Source organism: Perca flavescens, chromosome 14 (genome assembly GCF_004354835.1).
Source record: "Perca flavescens isolate YP-PL-M2 chromosome 14, PFLA_1.0, whole genome shotgun sequence".
In the NCBI taxonomy this organism is placed as follows: Eukaryota; Metazoa; Chordata; class Actinopteri; order Perciformes; family Percidae; genus Perca; species Perca flavescens.
Genome location: NC_041344.1, coordinates 30,083,204 through 30,097,531, shown reverse-complemented (window position 1 = coordinate 30,097,531; position 14,328 = coordinate 30,083,204). Strand labels below are relative to the sequence as shown.

The following is a 14,328-nucleotide window of genomic DNA, read 5'->3' as shown; positions in this document are numbered from 1 at the left end:
TTGGGAGTCTTTGACTAAAGATGTTACATTTTTATACTTCTGTGTTTCTTAAATCTTGTCTTTTTTATTTTATGTAAAGGACTTTGACTTGCCTTTGTTTGTGAAATGTGTTGAATGTGTAAACTTGCCTCGCATTTGTTGACCAACTTCCTCCCAAAGAGAACAACGTTCCGCTCCTCTTACCTTTTCTCTAGAGCCATGGGCCATGCCAAGCTAAATCTTCTGTGGACATGCTACTATGGATCATGCTCCCTATTGGATGAACCCTCTCCATTTTGGACACTAAATGAGCTTTTCTACTGGTGCCAATCTCAGGTAACCCATCTAGCCAGTTTGTTACACAGAATCATCTGAGCAGCCATCATTGGAAACCTTTTGGAAAAGGGCAGTTCTTTTTCATTATATTCGTTTCAATGTGTCACTATGGGAGCAAACCTTACTGCGACCCTCAAGCACATCTCATTATGCCAATCCTGATTGGCAAATTCCACGTAGGGTAACTACTTTGGCAATAAACTCCTTTCTGATTCTGATTGTAGAACAAATAAATACAAACCACGCACGTAGCTACCAGGAGCACCATTTAGCTAGAGTCCTTCTCTCCAGAGGATAAACCCAATTCATTTTGGAAATCATGTGGTGTTTCTTCTCATGCCACCCTTACACAAACATACTTCATGATGACTGCTCAGCCATGCTCCTCAGGAGAACCACCTGTTGTGTAGTGTTCCCCGAGGTCAAACTGAACCTTTTTAGCCCCATGCTGATAACTTGAATAGTAAAACCATCTGTAGGTTTGTTCCATTCAACACTAATATATTCTGGGGTGTAGTGAATATGCAGAATATACAGCAGGCTTTAAACTTTCTCTGCTGGTAGATGTAGAAAATTAAAACCTTAGGGCTTAGGGCTAGAAATTTAAATGTTTAAATGGGATGAAAAGGGATTTTATTATTTATTATTATTATTTTTCTTTCCTCTTTTGTCTCGGATTTGTGATTTTTAGATGTTCTGAAATGTTAGTGTAAAAGTTACTTCAACTATAGCAAATTAGAATTTTTTTTTAGAAAACTATCTACATATTCAACCCTTCTGTCCAGCATGAAATAAATGTAAACCATGAAATAAAATTCAAGAATGAGAAAACTAGCCTAGACACACAACTTGATAAAATACAATGTCTCCATTTGTGTTTATTCTGTGCATGATGCTCTTTTATTAAGTCTTCCTGTGATGGTAAAGTGAGGGTTCACAATTAAAAAAAGAACGTTGAAATGCTGGCTTGCATGTTTCCAACAAGTCATGGGAGTGTCATGGGGCACAGTGAAATAACTACAACATGTTGAGCTGTACAGAATATTGTGTTCTAAAAAAAGCATCAGGTTTAAAAATTGACAAAATATAAACTACATATGCCATACTAAATATGTCTGATTTAAATGGGCAGTGTGTACTCAAGAGGAGGTTAAATCTGGCCACCTAGACTTATTTATTGTTTTGTTATCACCAATGTAATGTTGCAGTGTATTTGCATGAACTCAATATGCAGACCGTCCTCACCCAGAGAACGGCTGACCATTCTTTAACATATACACCAGGATTGGGTTGCATAAACTATTCATAAACCCATTTCTAAGTTTGTGTATAACTACTAGAAACTACTAGTAATTTACTCAATCAGATTGCACCATTAGAATGTATATTTTATCGAATACATCATTTGTGAATTGTTTGCAAGGAAACATCCTAAACGTCCTATCCAATCAAAAGCTGTGCAAACAGCAAGTTTCTGCAGCATCATTATAAATTAACGGTTGGCTTCTTTCCAATCTGTCTGACTGCTCATGTTTCGGACTTTATGTCATAGTGATGTCGTATTCCCACACCTCATTCATTTATGGGTGTGTAAAATGCTACAATAACTTATAGAAATGATGGGCAAAACTACGCCAATAACTACATTACCCAGATAACCTTGTTATTGTGTTGATGTGGAGTATTGCCTTAATCAGGTCAAATTACAAGGGTGAAAGTAAAGGCTTCATGATGCATATCAAAGCTTATGCAGTTTAATGAGGAACTATTATCCTGTGCTCCTCGCTTCACTTCTCTCCACCACTGTCATGTTTGAGTTTACTTTCATTTGAATTCCCTCTCTGTAGATGAGTACACACTGCCCATTTGGTAGAAAAGTAGAAATGTGAAACATGTGCAGAAATGCAGAAATACTGTAGACGCTGACGTCATGCTCAGACTAAAACTGTATCTGGAATGCTCTCAGTACAAAATCCTGAAGTTACATACGACTGTGCTGAGTAGATCTAAAACATAAAGACACAAACCGAAGACAGAGGTGGGAATAAATAAAGTCAGAGTCATTTCAGTATACTGCTGTCTCCTGTTCTGGTGACACGAGCACGACAAGAACAACAAGAACGACTAAAACAATCAAAAGATGGGAAGATCACCCAACAAATCATTAAGTCAGAACTTTAGATACGGTGAAAGGAGTAATTGCCCCTATGGTTTGATAAAATCATTCTTTTTTTATACATAAATTGAAAAAATATGTTTTTCACATTGAGAGGGAAAATAAAATATTTACTGTACAAGAAATGACACCAAACTTGCACTAAAATTTGAGAGGGACCCTCGAGTCCTAATGAGTATAATCCCAAGAAAAATCACCCACAATCCCTTTGTCAATGCTGTTTGGAACACACTGTTAAAAAACACTTGACCTTCAAGTTATTGATAACCAATTCTGATGGTAAGAAAAGCTGTAGAAAAATAAAGTACCAGTAATCTCAAGATTAAAAGACCAAATGCCCTTGGAAATTTTCCTATCCTCCCCAGACAAATTGGAGAGGAATAAACCCACAAATGCTGTACTTTATTTTCTTTCTTTTTTCTCTTTAAAAAAGTTTTTTCATCATCAGTCCAGCGGTTGATCTTTAGTGGAACCAGAGGGGATTGTGGGGAATACCGGGACGGTTCTCCTTCAGGCCAAACTCCGCACTCGTGGAGGGTTAAGGTTCAGAGTTCAACATCGGAGCTTGTTCCCTCTGATGGTCTGCTGGTTCATGTCCAAGGCAGGGCAGTGGCTGTGATGGCTGGGGGGGAGACACAAGTGAGGGGGGGAGAGTAGGGGCAGATAAGAGAACTGAGGCGTGGTTGAAGAATTGGTAGATTGACAGAAAGAGAGATGAACAGAGAAAGAAAAGAAAGATATTTTTAGTGGATTTTAACAGCCAAATATCAACATATAAATCTCATATTCACATATTTAAATGGCCCCACTTTCCCAACATGGACCCATTTAAACCACATAAACAGGCTGACAATAAAGCCACATGGCCACCACTATGGAACATACGTCATGCTTGATGTTGGCACAGACTGTTACCATACAGATTTATGTGTCTTAGGACACTTGAAGCCCAGTTTAGACCAAAGATTCTCGATGAGACGAAACCCGTTTTAGGAAAAGTTTCAGCGATCTAAACCGGCCTGTCTCAGCTCGACTCAAACAGCTCCAGAGGCTGGTTTTAGAACGTCACCTGTTTCAACAGCCAATAGCGAAGTCAGATGGACGGAGGCTCATCCAGCCGCGAGCACGGTATGTGGTGTGGCTAGAGAGTGACTGAAGAGAAGGAGCTGCGTTAGCACAACGCAGAGAATCAGAGAAATAAAACTTTTTCTTGGTTTGATCTCCACTAGAAATGCAGCGTTGGCAAGTATCTCACATCGCTATCCTCATTCATATTTTAAGTTGTTACAGATGGTATCCAACTAGCCTGACAAGCCAGACCCACATCAAGATGTTGGGTCTGGGAACTCACCATTGACGGAGCTCGATCCGAGGGGCGGGATAAACGGTGTCTTTCAAATTCCCTCTGCACGTAATAGGATAGCGCTACAACCAGGCAGAGCAACGAAGAAGGTAGTTAAACTTTTGCCGTATCCGGTCGGCAAAACTCCGAACACATCTTCCTTTTTCAAGAATGATTTCTGTGCCGTTCTTTGTTCTTTTATCAAAGAAAAGCTTAACTCCAAGTCTTCCAGAAGTCCGCTGTTCCCAGCAGCAGCAGCCATAAGCCCCGCCCACCGACTCTATACACGATGTGATTGGCCTGACCAAAATTTGGTTTTTGCAGCTTGAAAGTCAACGGAGAGTGCCTAGACCCCCCCTGGCTGCCAAATAAATTTGCTGCCACTAGGGGGAGTCTAGATTTCTAGGCTACAATGACCCAACAATTCCCCCAAAAGCTTGTGTTCTTGGAACAGGAATTGTGCAATGACAAATCCACAAGAACAGACAAGAACACAAATTGAGAAAGGCCTGTAGACCTCTATCAGAGCCAGACTGGGATAATTCAGACCAGGCCACACATTCACACGTTAGCATGTTTCTTTACTTAAAACACTAACCATGTCCCTTTCTCATAAATATGTGTAGTTTGGCAGCATTCAGCTGCACAGTGCTCCAGGGTTTTTGTCCTTTCAATGCGCTCCCTCTCAGCTCCACCTGTTTCTCTCTTGTAAGGCTCTGGCTTGTAGATGTGTTGTATGTGTACATGCATATGACCAATCACGTGATGACAGCCAGGGATCATACAATGTAGCTGTCCCGTGTTATTTTTACTTTGATTTACCCATTTCATTTAGCATTTCTAACACTGACTGCCTGTGTGAACATCAGGATTACACAGACTACTATCACCATTACTTTCCTACTTTTACTTTGGCAAGTTTGCTCATTACCATGCCTTCCTGGTCTGTCAAACACAACTGAGGGCTTCAACCCCCACCTAGAGTGGGAAGTGTGTTTACATAACAGCCTGTCAGCCGGCTAAATGGCCCCACTTTCCCAGCATGGACCCATTTAAACCACATAAACAGGCTGACAATAAAGCCACATGGCCACCATTATGGAACATACGTCATGCTTGATGTTGGCACAGACTGTTACCATACAGATTTACTAAGAAAATGGGGGTGCCCAAATGTGCTGCAGCTGTAATAAATTTGCAACTGCACGGAACACGACAATGCGAAATAATCTGCTGTGAATATTTTGTTGTTCAATAAAAGGTTTGAATATAGGCGCAAGCTCATCCAACACGGCTGGTTAGGATGTCGATAGGACAGTTTGAGGTCCTTCTGGGGACGCTGCTGAAGAGAGAGAGAAAGTGACGGGAGACGTGGTGTGGGCGGACGAGACAGAGCGATCGGAGCAGAGGAGAGTTAACGTTTAGCGGAGAAGATATCGAGTGAATGTTCAGTAGCTAGAGTCTGTAGTTGGAGCTCCTCCAGACACAACTGATCCTTTTTACACAAATCAGTTCCTTTAATTTCCAACATGGCGTCAGTTTCTTTGTGACACAGTCCGTTATAGTACATGGCCTTTGCCCTGCAAAAACTTCTCTCCATTGCATCACATGTATCAAGTTTACAATAATAAAGATAAAACATGAGTTTGAATGCATGGATTCATCATCAACGACTGTAGGAAGGCCATGTAAGCTCAACATGATGTTACAGAAATGTCACTGATCCACGATCATGATGTGTTGTGTCAAGAGTTTGAGTCAGACCAGAGGCAGGATGGTGAAGGTGGGTTCAGTGTTGACACTGTCACGGCATGCTATCTTCCTATATAGCATGGCTGTCAGGGCGGGGTAGGTGGGGCTTACCTGGTCACAAAGCTACTAGAGTTTTGAGGAAGGGAGACGTGTTTGAGTGCCGCCAGAAAGTCGATGGAATCCCCTTTTTCATCCATTAAGTTGTGTTACAGTTATTGTCCGCATCTTAAAGGTCCCATGACATGGTGCTTTTTGGATGCTTTTATATAGAACTAATTGGTCCCCTAATACTGTATCTAAAGTCTCTTTTATATAGACCTTAGTGGTCCCCTAATACTGTATCTGAAGTCTCTTTTATATAGACCTTAGTGGTCCCCTAATACTGTATCTAAAGTCTCTTTTATATAGACCTTAGTGGTCCCCTAATACTGTATCTAAAGTCTCTTTTATATAGACCTTAGTGGTCCCCTAATACTGTATCTGACGTCTCTTTTATATAGACCTTAGTGGTCCCCTAATACTGTATCTGACGTCTCATTTATAGGCCTTAGTGGTCCCCTAATACTGTATCTAAAGTCTCTTTTATATAGACCTTAGTGGTCCCCTAATACTGTATCTGAAGTCTCTTTTATATAGACCTTAGTGGTCCCCTAATACTGTATCTGACGTCTCATTTATAGGCCTTAGTGGTCCCCTAATACTGTATCTAAAGTCTCTTTTATATAGACCTTAGTGGTCCCCTAATACTGTATCTGAAGTCTCTTTTATATAGACCTTAGTGGTCCCCTAATACTGTATCTGACGTCTCATTTATAGGCCTTAATGGTCCCCTAATACTGTATCTGAAGTCTCTTTTATATAGACCTTAGTGGTCCCCTAATACTGTATCTGAAGTCTCTTTTATATAGACCTTAGTGGTCCCCTAATACTGTATCTGAAGTCTCTTTTATATAGGCCTTAATGGTCCCCTAATACTGTATCTGAAGTCTCTTTTATATAGACCTTAGTGGTCCCCTAATACTGTATCTGAAGTCTCTTTTATATAGACCTTAGTGGTCCCCTAATACTGTATCTGAAGTCTCTTTTATATAGACCTTAGTGGTCCCCTAATACTGTATCTGAAGTCTGTTTTATATAGACCTTAGTGGTCCCCTAATACTGTATCTGAAGTCTGTTTTATATAGACCTTAGTGGTCCCCTAATACTGTATCAGAAGTCTCTTTTATATAGACCTTAGTGGTCCCCTAATACTGTATCTGAAGTCTCTTTTATATAGACCTTAGTGGTCCCCTAATACTGTATCTGAAGTCTCTTTTATATAGATCTTAGTGGTCCCCTAATACTGTATCTGAAGTCTGTTTTATATAGACCTTAGTGGTCCCCTAATACTGTATCTGAAGTCTCTTTTATATAGACCTTAGTGGTCCCCAAATACTGTATCTGAAGTCTGTTTTATATAGACCTTAGTGGTCCCCTAATACTGTATCTGAAGTCTGTTTTATATAGACCTTAGTGGTCCCCTAATACTGTATCAGAAGTCTCTTTTATATAGACCTTAGTGGTCCCCTAATACTGTATCTGAAGTCTCTTTTATATAGACCTTAGTGGTCCCCTAATACTGTATCTGAAGTCTCTTTTATATAGACCTTAATGGTCCCCTAATACTGTATCTGAAGTCTCTTTTATATAGACCTTAGTGGTCCCCTAATACTGTATCTGAAGTCTCTTTTATATAGACCTTAATGGTCCCCTAATACTGTATCTGAAGTCTCTTTTATATAGACCTTAGTGGTCCCCTAATACTGTATCTGAAGTCTGTTTTATATAGACCTTAGTGGTCCCCTAATACTGTATCTGAAGTCTCTTTTATATAGACCTTAGTGGTCCCCTAATACTGTATCTGAAGTCTCTTTTATATAGACCTTAGTGGTCCCCTAATACTGTATCTGAAGTCTCTTTTATATAGACCTTAGTGGTCCCCTAATACTGTATCTGAAGTCTGTTTTATATAGACCTTAGTGGTCCCCTAATACTGTATCTGAAGTCTCTTTTATATAGACCTTAGTGGTCCCCTAATACTGTATCTGAAGTCTCTTTCCCGAAATTCAGCCTTGGTCTGCACCAGCCACTAGAGCCAGTCCCACAATGAGCTTTCCTTAGTGTGTGCCATTTCTGTGTCTGTAGCTATTGAGGAGGAGAGGGAGGGGCAAGGTGGAGGGTGGGGGTGTGGCCTTGACCAACTGCCACTTTGCTTGTTTGAAAGCCATGATGTCTCTCTCTCTCTCTCATGGGTGGGCCAAATTCTTTGGGCGGGCAAAGCAGAGAAAGGGGAGGTAACCTTGCTCCTTATGACCTGATTAATGTTAAAAAACCTCATAAAGTGAAATTTTCATGCCATAGGACCTTTAAATGTCTACACATGAACTGTCCATGAACCGACTAACCAGCGTCGGAGCACGGAGAGCGAGCAGATTTGAGTTGACGGATCGGAGTGGCGCCGGCCAACAAGGCGACAGGTAGGCCTTTTTCACCTTACCTTTAGCCTGGCAGCCCAACGCTTATCTGTGGAGATTCATATATGACAAGTAATGACAGGATCAAGTATTCCCAGGGTTGGGGTTTATGCCGTGACAACGCTCACCTTCCAAAGGATCAGTGTGTCTTACTCTGGGCTGATCTCGGTCTCCTGGTGCACGACCACTTTGGTAACAGACATGTCTGGGTGCTGCTCCTTCGCCTCTTTAATGGCCTGAGCCAAAGCCTGAGCAGCGGAGGAAGGACAACAATGCAGGCTAGTTAACATGATTAATGAGTTTCATTAAAATGACTTCATGCAGAACAGATTTACTTGATATATGAACACAATTGCTCTATGAGGCTAATTAAGCCAACAAATAATTCCCGCTTCGCAAATCAGGTACATATGCATTTCAGCCAGAAAATCTATAAAGCACCTGCTTCCTGCAAAGCTTTGAGGGGAAAAAAACCCATTGTTACATCATTTAGTGACAGCTCGAAACAATACTCATCTTCTCCCATCATTTACATTCCTCACCTTGTCGTGATCAATTTCAGTGTCTCCAGTGATGACGATTCTTTTCTCGATGCGAGTCTCAGAGATCCCTCCCTTCACCGTCTACAACAGACACATGATGACACAAGATAATTATGTAGAAGCTAGGAAAAACATGCACACATTCAAATCCGTCTTTATTATCCCTCTGAATTTGGGATGACAACAGAATCCACACTGGCAGAAAAGCCTGACACGACTTGTTGATCAGCCGTAAGACCAGAGTGCTGTGTCTCTCTGAAATAAGGTGGATCCATGCACAGGTTTGGAGGACGATGCAAAGGAACATGGATGTATGCAAGACACGCACAAAATATACCGGTAGAGCAATGACATATGGCCCTCTAATCTATTTATTGTTCATTTGAACAGTGTAACTGCAGGTTTTTTAGGATAACTCATGTTGCACCGTATAGTTTTTTGTCTTTCATGGAGGTTTCTGAAAAGCTGAGGCATGCTGCTGGGTGTCTTTTATAACCCAAACGAACAAAATATCAGACTAAACAAAGGAACCTCAAGTGTATGCTTGTCTCAAACCCCTGAGTGCACTCAAAGCAATCTGTGAGTGCTAATATGGACAAAAACACACAACTACGTTTCAAATGTTCACATAGACATCCACAGCTGTTGGTGAGCTTTGCATACCTTGGTGATCTGGGTGGTCGTGGTGGTGCTGACGGTCTCCGAGGTGATGGTCTGGGCACTCAGCAGCACTGCTGAGTCCCTCTCTGCCGGGCTGTCCACTGGCTGTGGGAGAGACACCTTTTGAAGGGTTACACAAGAACCTCAAATCAATCAATTGAACATACTCAATGATCTCCAATCTGTCATGTGTATGTGTGATTGATGTCATTGAGACATTCTAATCCTACTTGCCTGGGTATTGAACTGTTTTGTTATCAACCAAAATGATGCTGGCATTGCTGTTTTAAATTGGTTTTCTTCTTTACTCTGACATTTTCTGATTTAAATCAAAAGTTTCTCATTATGGATTTAGTTCTTGTACAGCTGCTTGTTGTATTTGAGATTTTTTTGTATATATATTTGTCTAAAAACATCTTTAATGTTTAATTAGGTACCAAAAAATAGTGTTTTGGTTGTGAAACTCATGTAAAGTATCAGTATTACCAACTGGGCAAATAGGGCACCTGTCCTGGGGCCCCGGACCCTTGGGACGCCCAAAGGCTCCAGGTCCAATGGTAAATGGCTGCATGTATACATCACTCTTATCCAAAGGGCTTTACAGTAAGTCTCTCATTCAACCATCCATACTCACACAGTGATGGCAGTGAGCTGCTATGCAAGGGTTCAGTGTCTGGCCCAGGGACACTTAAGGACAGGAGTAGCCACATCTGCCCAATGTGTGGCCCCTTGGGCTTTTAGTGGACTCATCATTGGACATAATATATTACTGTTTGTACCAACCTAAAGGAGTCATGGATGGAAAAACTGTGTAATGTTCCTGCCTGTTGATTGGCTGAGCTTAGACTGATTTCAACAAACAGGCAGAGGTCCTCTACAGTTTACTTTACAAATAACTGCATTGCATACAATTTAGACTTTTATTGCATTTAATCAAGACCCAGAATTCTCCTTACCTGTGCTGACTCGTATGTGATAGTCTTGGTCTCAGTGTGAACTAAAGGGATGTCCTTGTAGGTCACAGTTCCTCTCAGGGAGTTGGTGACATCGGAGATGGTGATTGTCTGGGTCTTTAGCACAGGAGACTGGAGGGATCAAATCAACAGTCACAAACTAACTCTCTGAGGGCTCCAACAAGACTAAAACTACCGGAAGCTGTGGATGTGTTAAAGAAGGCAGGAAATCTAGATTACTCATGAAGTTACTATTGTAACTTTAGTTATGGACTACATACAATGAGTTAGGATTTATTTTACGCAGATCTTTGTTCAAGTGTGTTAACAGCACGTTTGACCACTGTCTTTGACATTATGTTGTGTTCATATGAAGCCGACAGCAGGATAAGCTGCACATGTGTTAACGTTTATGGTGAATCAACTAGTTTGATAGTCATCTCTAGTCATTAAAACCAAATGAATGCTTTGAACTGTAGATTGATCTGCCGGTCTACATCAATACTCAAGCTTACTAAGGAAACTCTGATCAACAGTGTTGGGAGTAACGCGTTACAAAAGTAACGTAATTACAGTAATTTTACTGTCCAACACTGAACACTGCCCAGAAGTTACTTCCTTCCAAGCAAAAGGTGCTGTGTGTAGAAACACGGAAATTCAGATGTAGGTAAAGTAACAACATTAAAAGCAATTTCCAAGCAACTGGTGACAACATACACAATTAACACACAGAATACTGTTTTAAGCTACAAATATACAATAGAATTTTCTATACCTCAAGATCAGATCTGCATTATTTGGCTACATAAAGAGTAGGTGGACAGAGCAACCCGTAGCAAATGGCAGAGGTTGTATCAGATGTATGCCAAATGGGTGACAGCGGTGACTTTCACACATGGGGGTGTCATGTGCATACCCTGTACACTCTAGACCCATCATCATAGCATGCATGCAAAGACAACAAACTTATAAATTGGTTCGTTCTGACCAGAAGACCACAATTGTATTATACACATTCAAATGTACACGTCATGTACACGATTTGATGCATTTATTATTTTATAGTACCTATGACAACCTTACTGTAGCTCTAAATAATACTGGAAAAGTCACAATATACCAAGAAAGATCAGATAAGTAAGAGAAAGTCCATCAGTAGACAATGAAAAACAACTAAAATGTTTCTTTAGTATCACAGTGATTATAGATTCAGAATGATCCAAAAGTCCAATGACGCTGAATCATCAGCAGCTCATACAGATGTGCACACACCCTCCTATTGGCTAAGTATGTGTACTAAACATGCGCAGTATTTTATGGATTTATTTAGTTGAATAGCAGTGTTGTAAAAGTAGTAAAGACACATTACAGCTTGTATTATGTTAATCCCACCAACATTTCAAAGGGTAAACATTATACTTTCCCAGAGTTCATTTAGATCCAGTCACACTTTGTCAAAAATAAGCAAATGGTCAACATTTCCTGTCATCATTTGAAAGGCTAAAACAAAACTTGAAACACTTCTCAGGAAACTCAAGAGACGTTTGGTTTGGCCTTGATATTGTGGAAGTCACACAGAGCAGTAAAACGATCAGGTGGAAGAGGGAACTAAAATGAAAGATGACATGGGCCACTGAGATGACTCTACTTATCTTAGTGGACCACACACAAGTGCATCAACATACAGTACTTCCAGCATTAACAAACAGACCACAACAAAACTTCACCACACGTACTGTAACCATGCAGTTAAAGATTTCCAACGGTCTTTCAGCGTCCACTGATCAGGCTGTGCTGTTTGGACACATACACAGAGCAGAGCTAAAGCTAAATATGCAACTTTTCACACCGAATAACAATTGAAATATAGCTACTATTGGCAGAATGAGAATCACAGTATCCTGCTGCATCCACCATGTGACAACATTGCTACTTTCCAAAGAAGCCAATAACTGGATCAATAGTTAAGAGGAGGCTGTGAAAACATAGCCAAGAGAGCCTCTATTGTAAGCAGTGCCAGAACAATAACCCACATTTTGGTTGAGTTACCACAACAACACTTTTTTTTTTTTATCTTAATGATTTACTTTTACAAATATGAACATTTTTTTTTACTAAAGGTTTTTAGAAGCCAAAGTTCTAATTGTTAAATACAAGCAGCAATACTTAGACTTTGTCTTAATAAAAAAGTGTAAAATTAGCAAAATTGTGATTTAAATCAGGAAATATCTGATCAAAGAATAAGCAACAAGGTTTCAAATCTGACTATACATCCAATGCCAACTTTCAGTACTTTTCTGTAGTTTTTGCTATTTGGTGCCATGGACACATTAAGGTCTATACCACACTGAGGGTTTATACCCAGCCCTAGTTGCCCTAAGACTTCATGAGTACTCCCTAATTTCCTTACCCCTATTCTTCACCGGGCGTGTCTTCGCTGCATTCCGGCGCCCCGCGCCCCGCGAGCAATCGCGGCCATTCAAGTCAATGCTTGATATTCCACCCAGCACCACAGCATTTCCCAGAAGCGTGCGTGAAGCGGCTCTCCGCTCCACTAAAGTAACACGGCAGGTCTATTTTCACACGAGCCGCGGGGCGTTCAGACAGCCGGGCAGGAAGAGAAACAGCAAGAGCATCCAGTCAGTTTACCAACCCCCCCCCCCGCAATATCGTATAGGTCTCCTTTACAACACCACGGACGACGAGAGATTCATCTTGGAGGTGGAAAAACATAACAGACATCACAGATCTTTTTTTATCAGGACTACACCAGAAAAGAGAAGGCATGGAGTTTAACTGTAGGAGTGCTTGGAGTGGAAGGTAGATACTAGCTTAATAAACACGGGATTGTTCTGTAAAGTACTTTTAAAGACAATATAATCTACGAGTTGGGCAGCAACTCCCGGTGGGGTATGGTGCGTGACGGAGGACGGAACAAAATCGTAACGCAGCCGGACCACAGCGCAGATGCGCCCAGTGGAAAATGGGGGTTAAAGTCCTGACAGTAATTGGTAAAAATTAAAAAAAACTAAATGGAGAACTGATATAGTTAAATACAACATTGACTATATTGACCGTAGACTCAGATTATATCAGATAGTTTTAGCATTGTAATGCTAATAATAATAATGGAGAAAGAAAGGGTGGATTTATGCCAAAGGCCACTTTGGATTCCAGGCAGTTCCTGATTCTCTGTGCTGTATGAACTCCTGCTTGATGCTGGCCAGTATCCCTAGGAACTGCATTCAGGTCAGGTCAGGTATTCACACTGGATACATCTGCAGTCCACCATTTACTTCCAATAGATTTAACCATAACCATGGTCTTTCCCTAATCTTTACCAAGTGCATTAGTTACCTAACAATACCTTGGTTACAACATGCACATACTATAGAAATAAATAATTTTTAAAACACTGACACTGAACATAAAAAAATGTCATGTTGTAGTTTCATATCGTAAAATGTAATTGCAGAACAGGACCTCATCTTTGCTTGGGCTGCTATCTGTAAACTGTGTCCCATTAGGACCTGGCCAGCCATCAGCTGGGTTCTGCCTGCTTACCATACAACAGGAACAAGAGTAAAGGAAGAAGTAAGAGATCAACCAGGCAACTGATACCTCTGTCAGCTAACTTTTTTATGTAGCCCAAGTTCACTTTTAACCTCAGATCCTATGGCTGCTGTTCTGCTGCTGTTAAGTTTTAAATGACTTCCTGTCTCAGACAGTATCTGGAATGTACTGTATTTATGCATCGATATGTTGGACAGCAGCAGCCGAGTTGAGTCAGGCCGCCTGAGTAGCCAGGAGAGTTTGTAACACTGTTTAAGGCTGTAATGCTTCCATTTAGATGACTGGCAGTTAGCTGGTAATAAAAAAAGCTGAGTAGATGGGAGAAGGCAGGAGCCTTCGTCAGTGTAGGAGTGCGAACATATGGCTATTTCCTGGAGGTAGTACCAGTGTAGACCCGGTGAGAATCAAACTTGCCAAAGAATCATTTGTTTATTTTTAAAGCCAGTCCTGTTACTACACCAAGAAAGTTGACTTGAAGCCGTTATTCTTGTGCAACAGTTCC

The 14,328-nt window shown here is 40.8% G+C and overlaps 1 protein-coding gene across 5 annotated transcripts in view; it reads right to left on the bottom strand.

Annotated features, from left to right (window-relative positions):
* Positions 1–1,192: 1,192 nt before the first annotated feature.
* Positions 1,193–14,328, bottom strand: part of epb41a (erythrocyte membrane protein band 4.1a) — a 60,714-nt gene continuing 47,578 nt past the window's right edge. For 3 of the 5 annotated variants that reach the window (XM_028597950.1, XM_028597955.1, XM_028597953.1), the window contains 5 exons: positions 10,257–10,385; positions 9,304–9,420; positions 8,641–8,721; positions 8,227–8,346; positions 1,193–3,113 (listed from right to left, as the gene is read on the bottom strand). In XM_028597950.1, coding sequence (XP_028453751.1) covers positions 8,248–8,346; positions 8,641–8,721; positions 9,304–9,420; positions 10,257–10,385 — 426 coding nt within the window. In that variant the 3' untranslated portion in view covers positions 1,193–3,113; positions 8,227–8,247. The other 2 variants (XM_028597954.1, XM_028597951.1) reach the window with 2 other exon arrangements.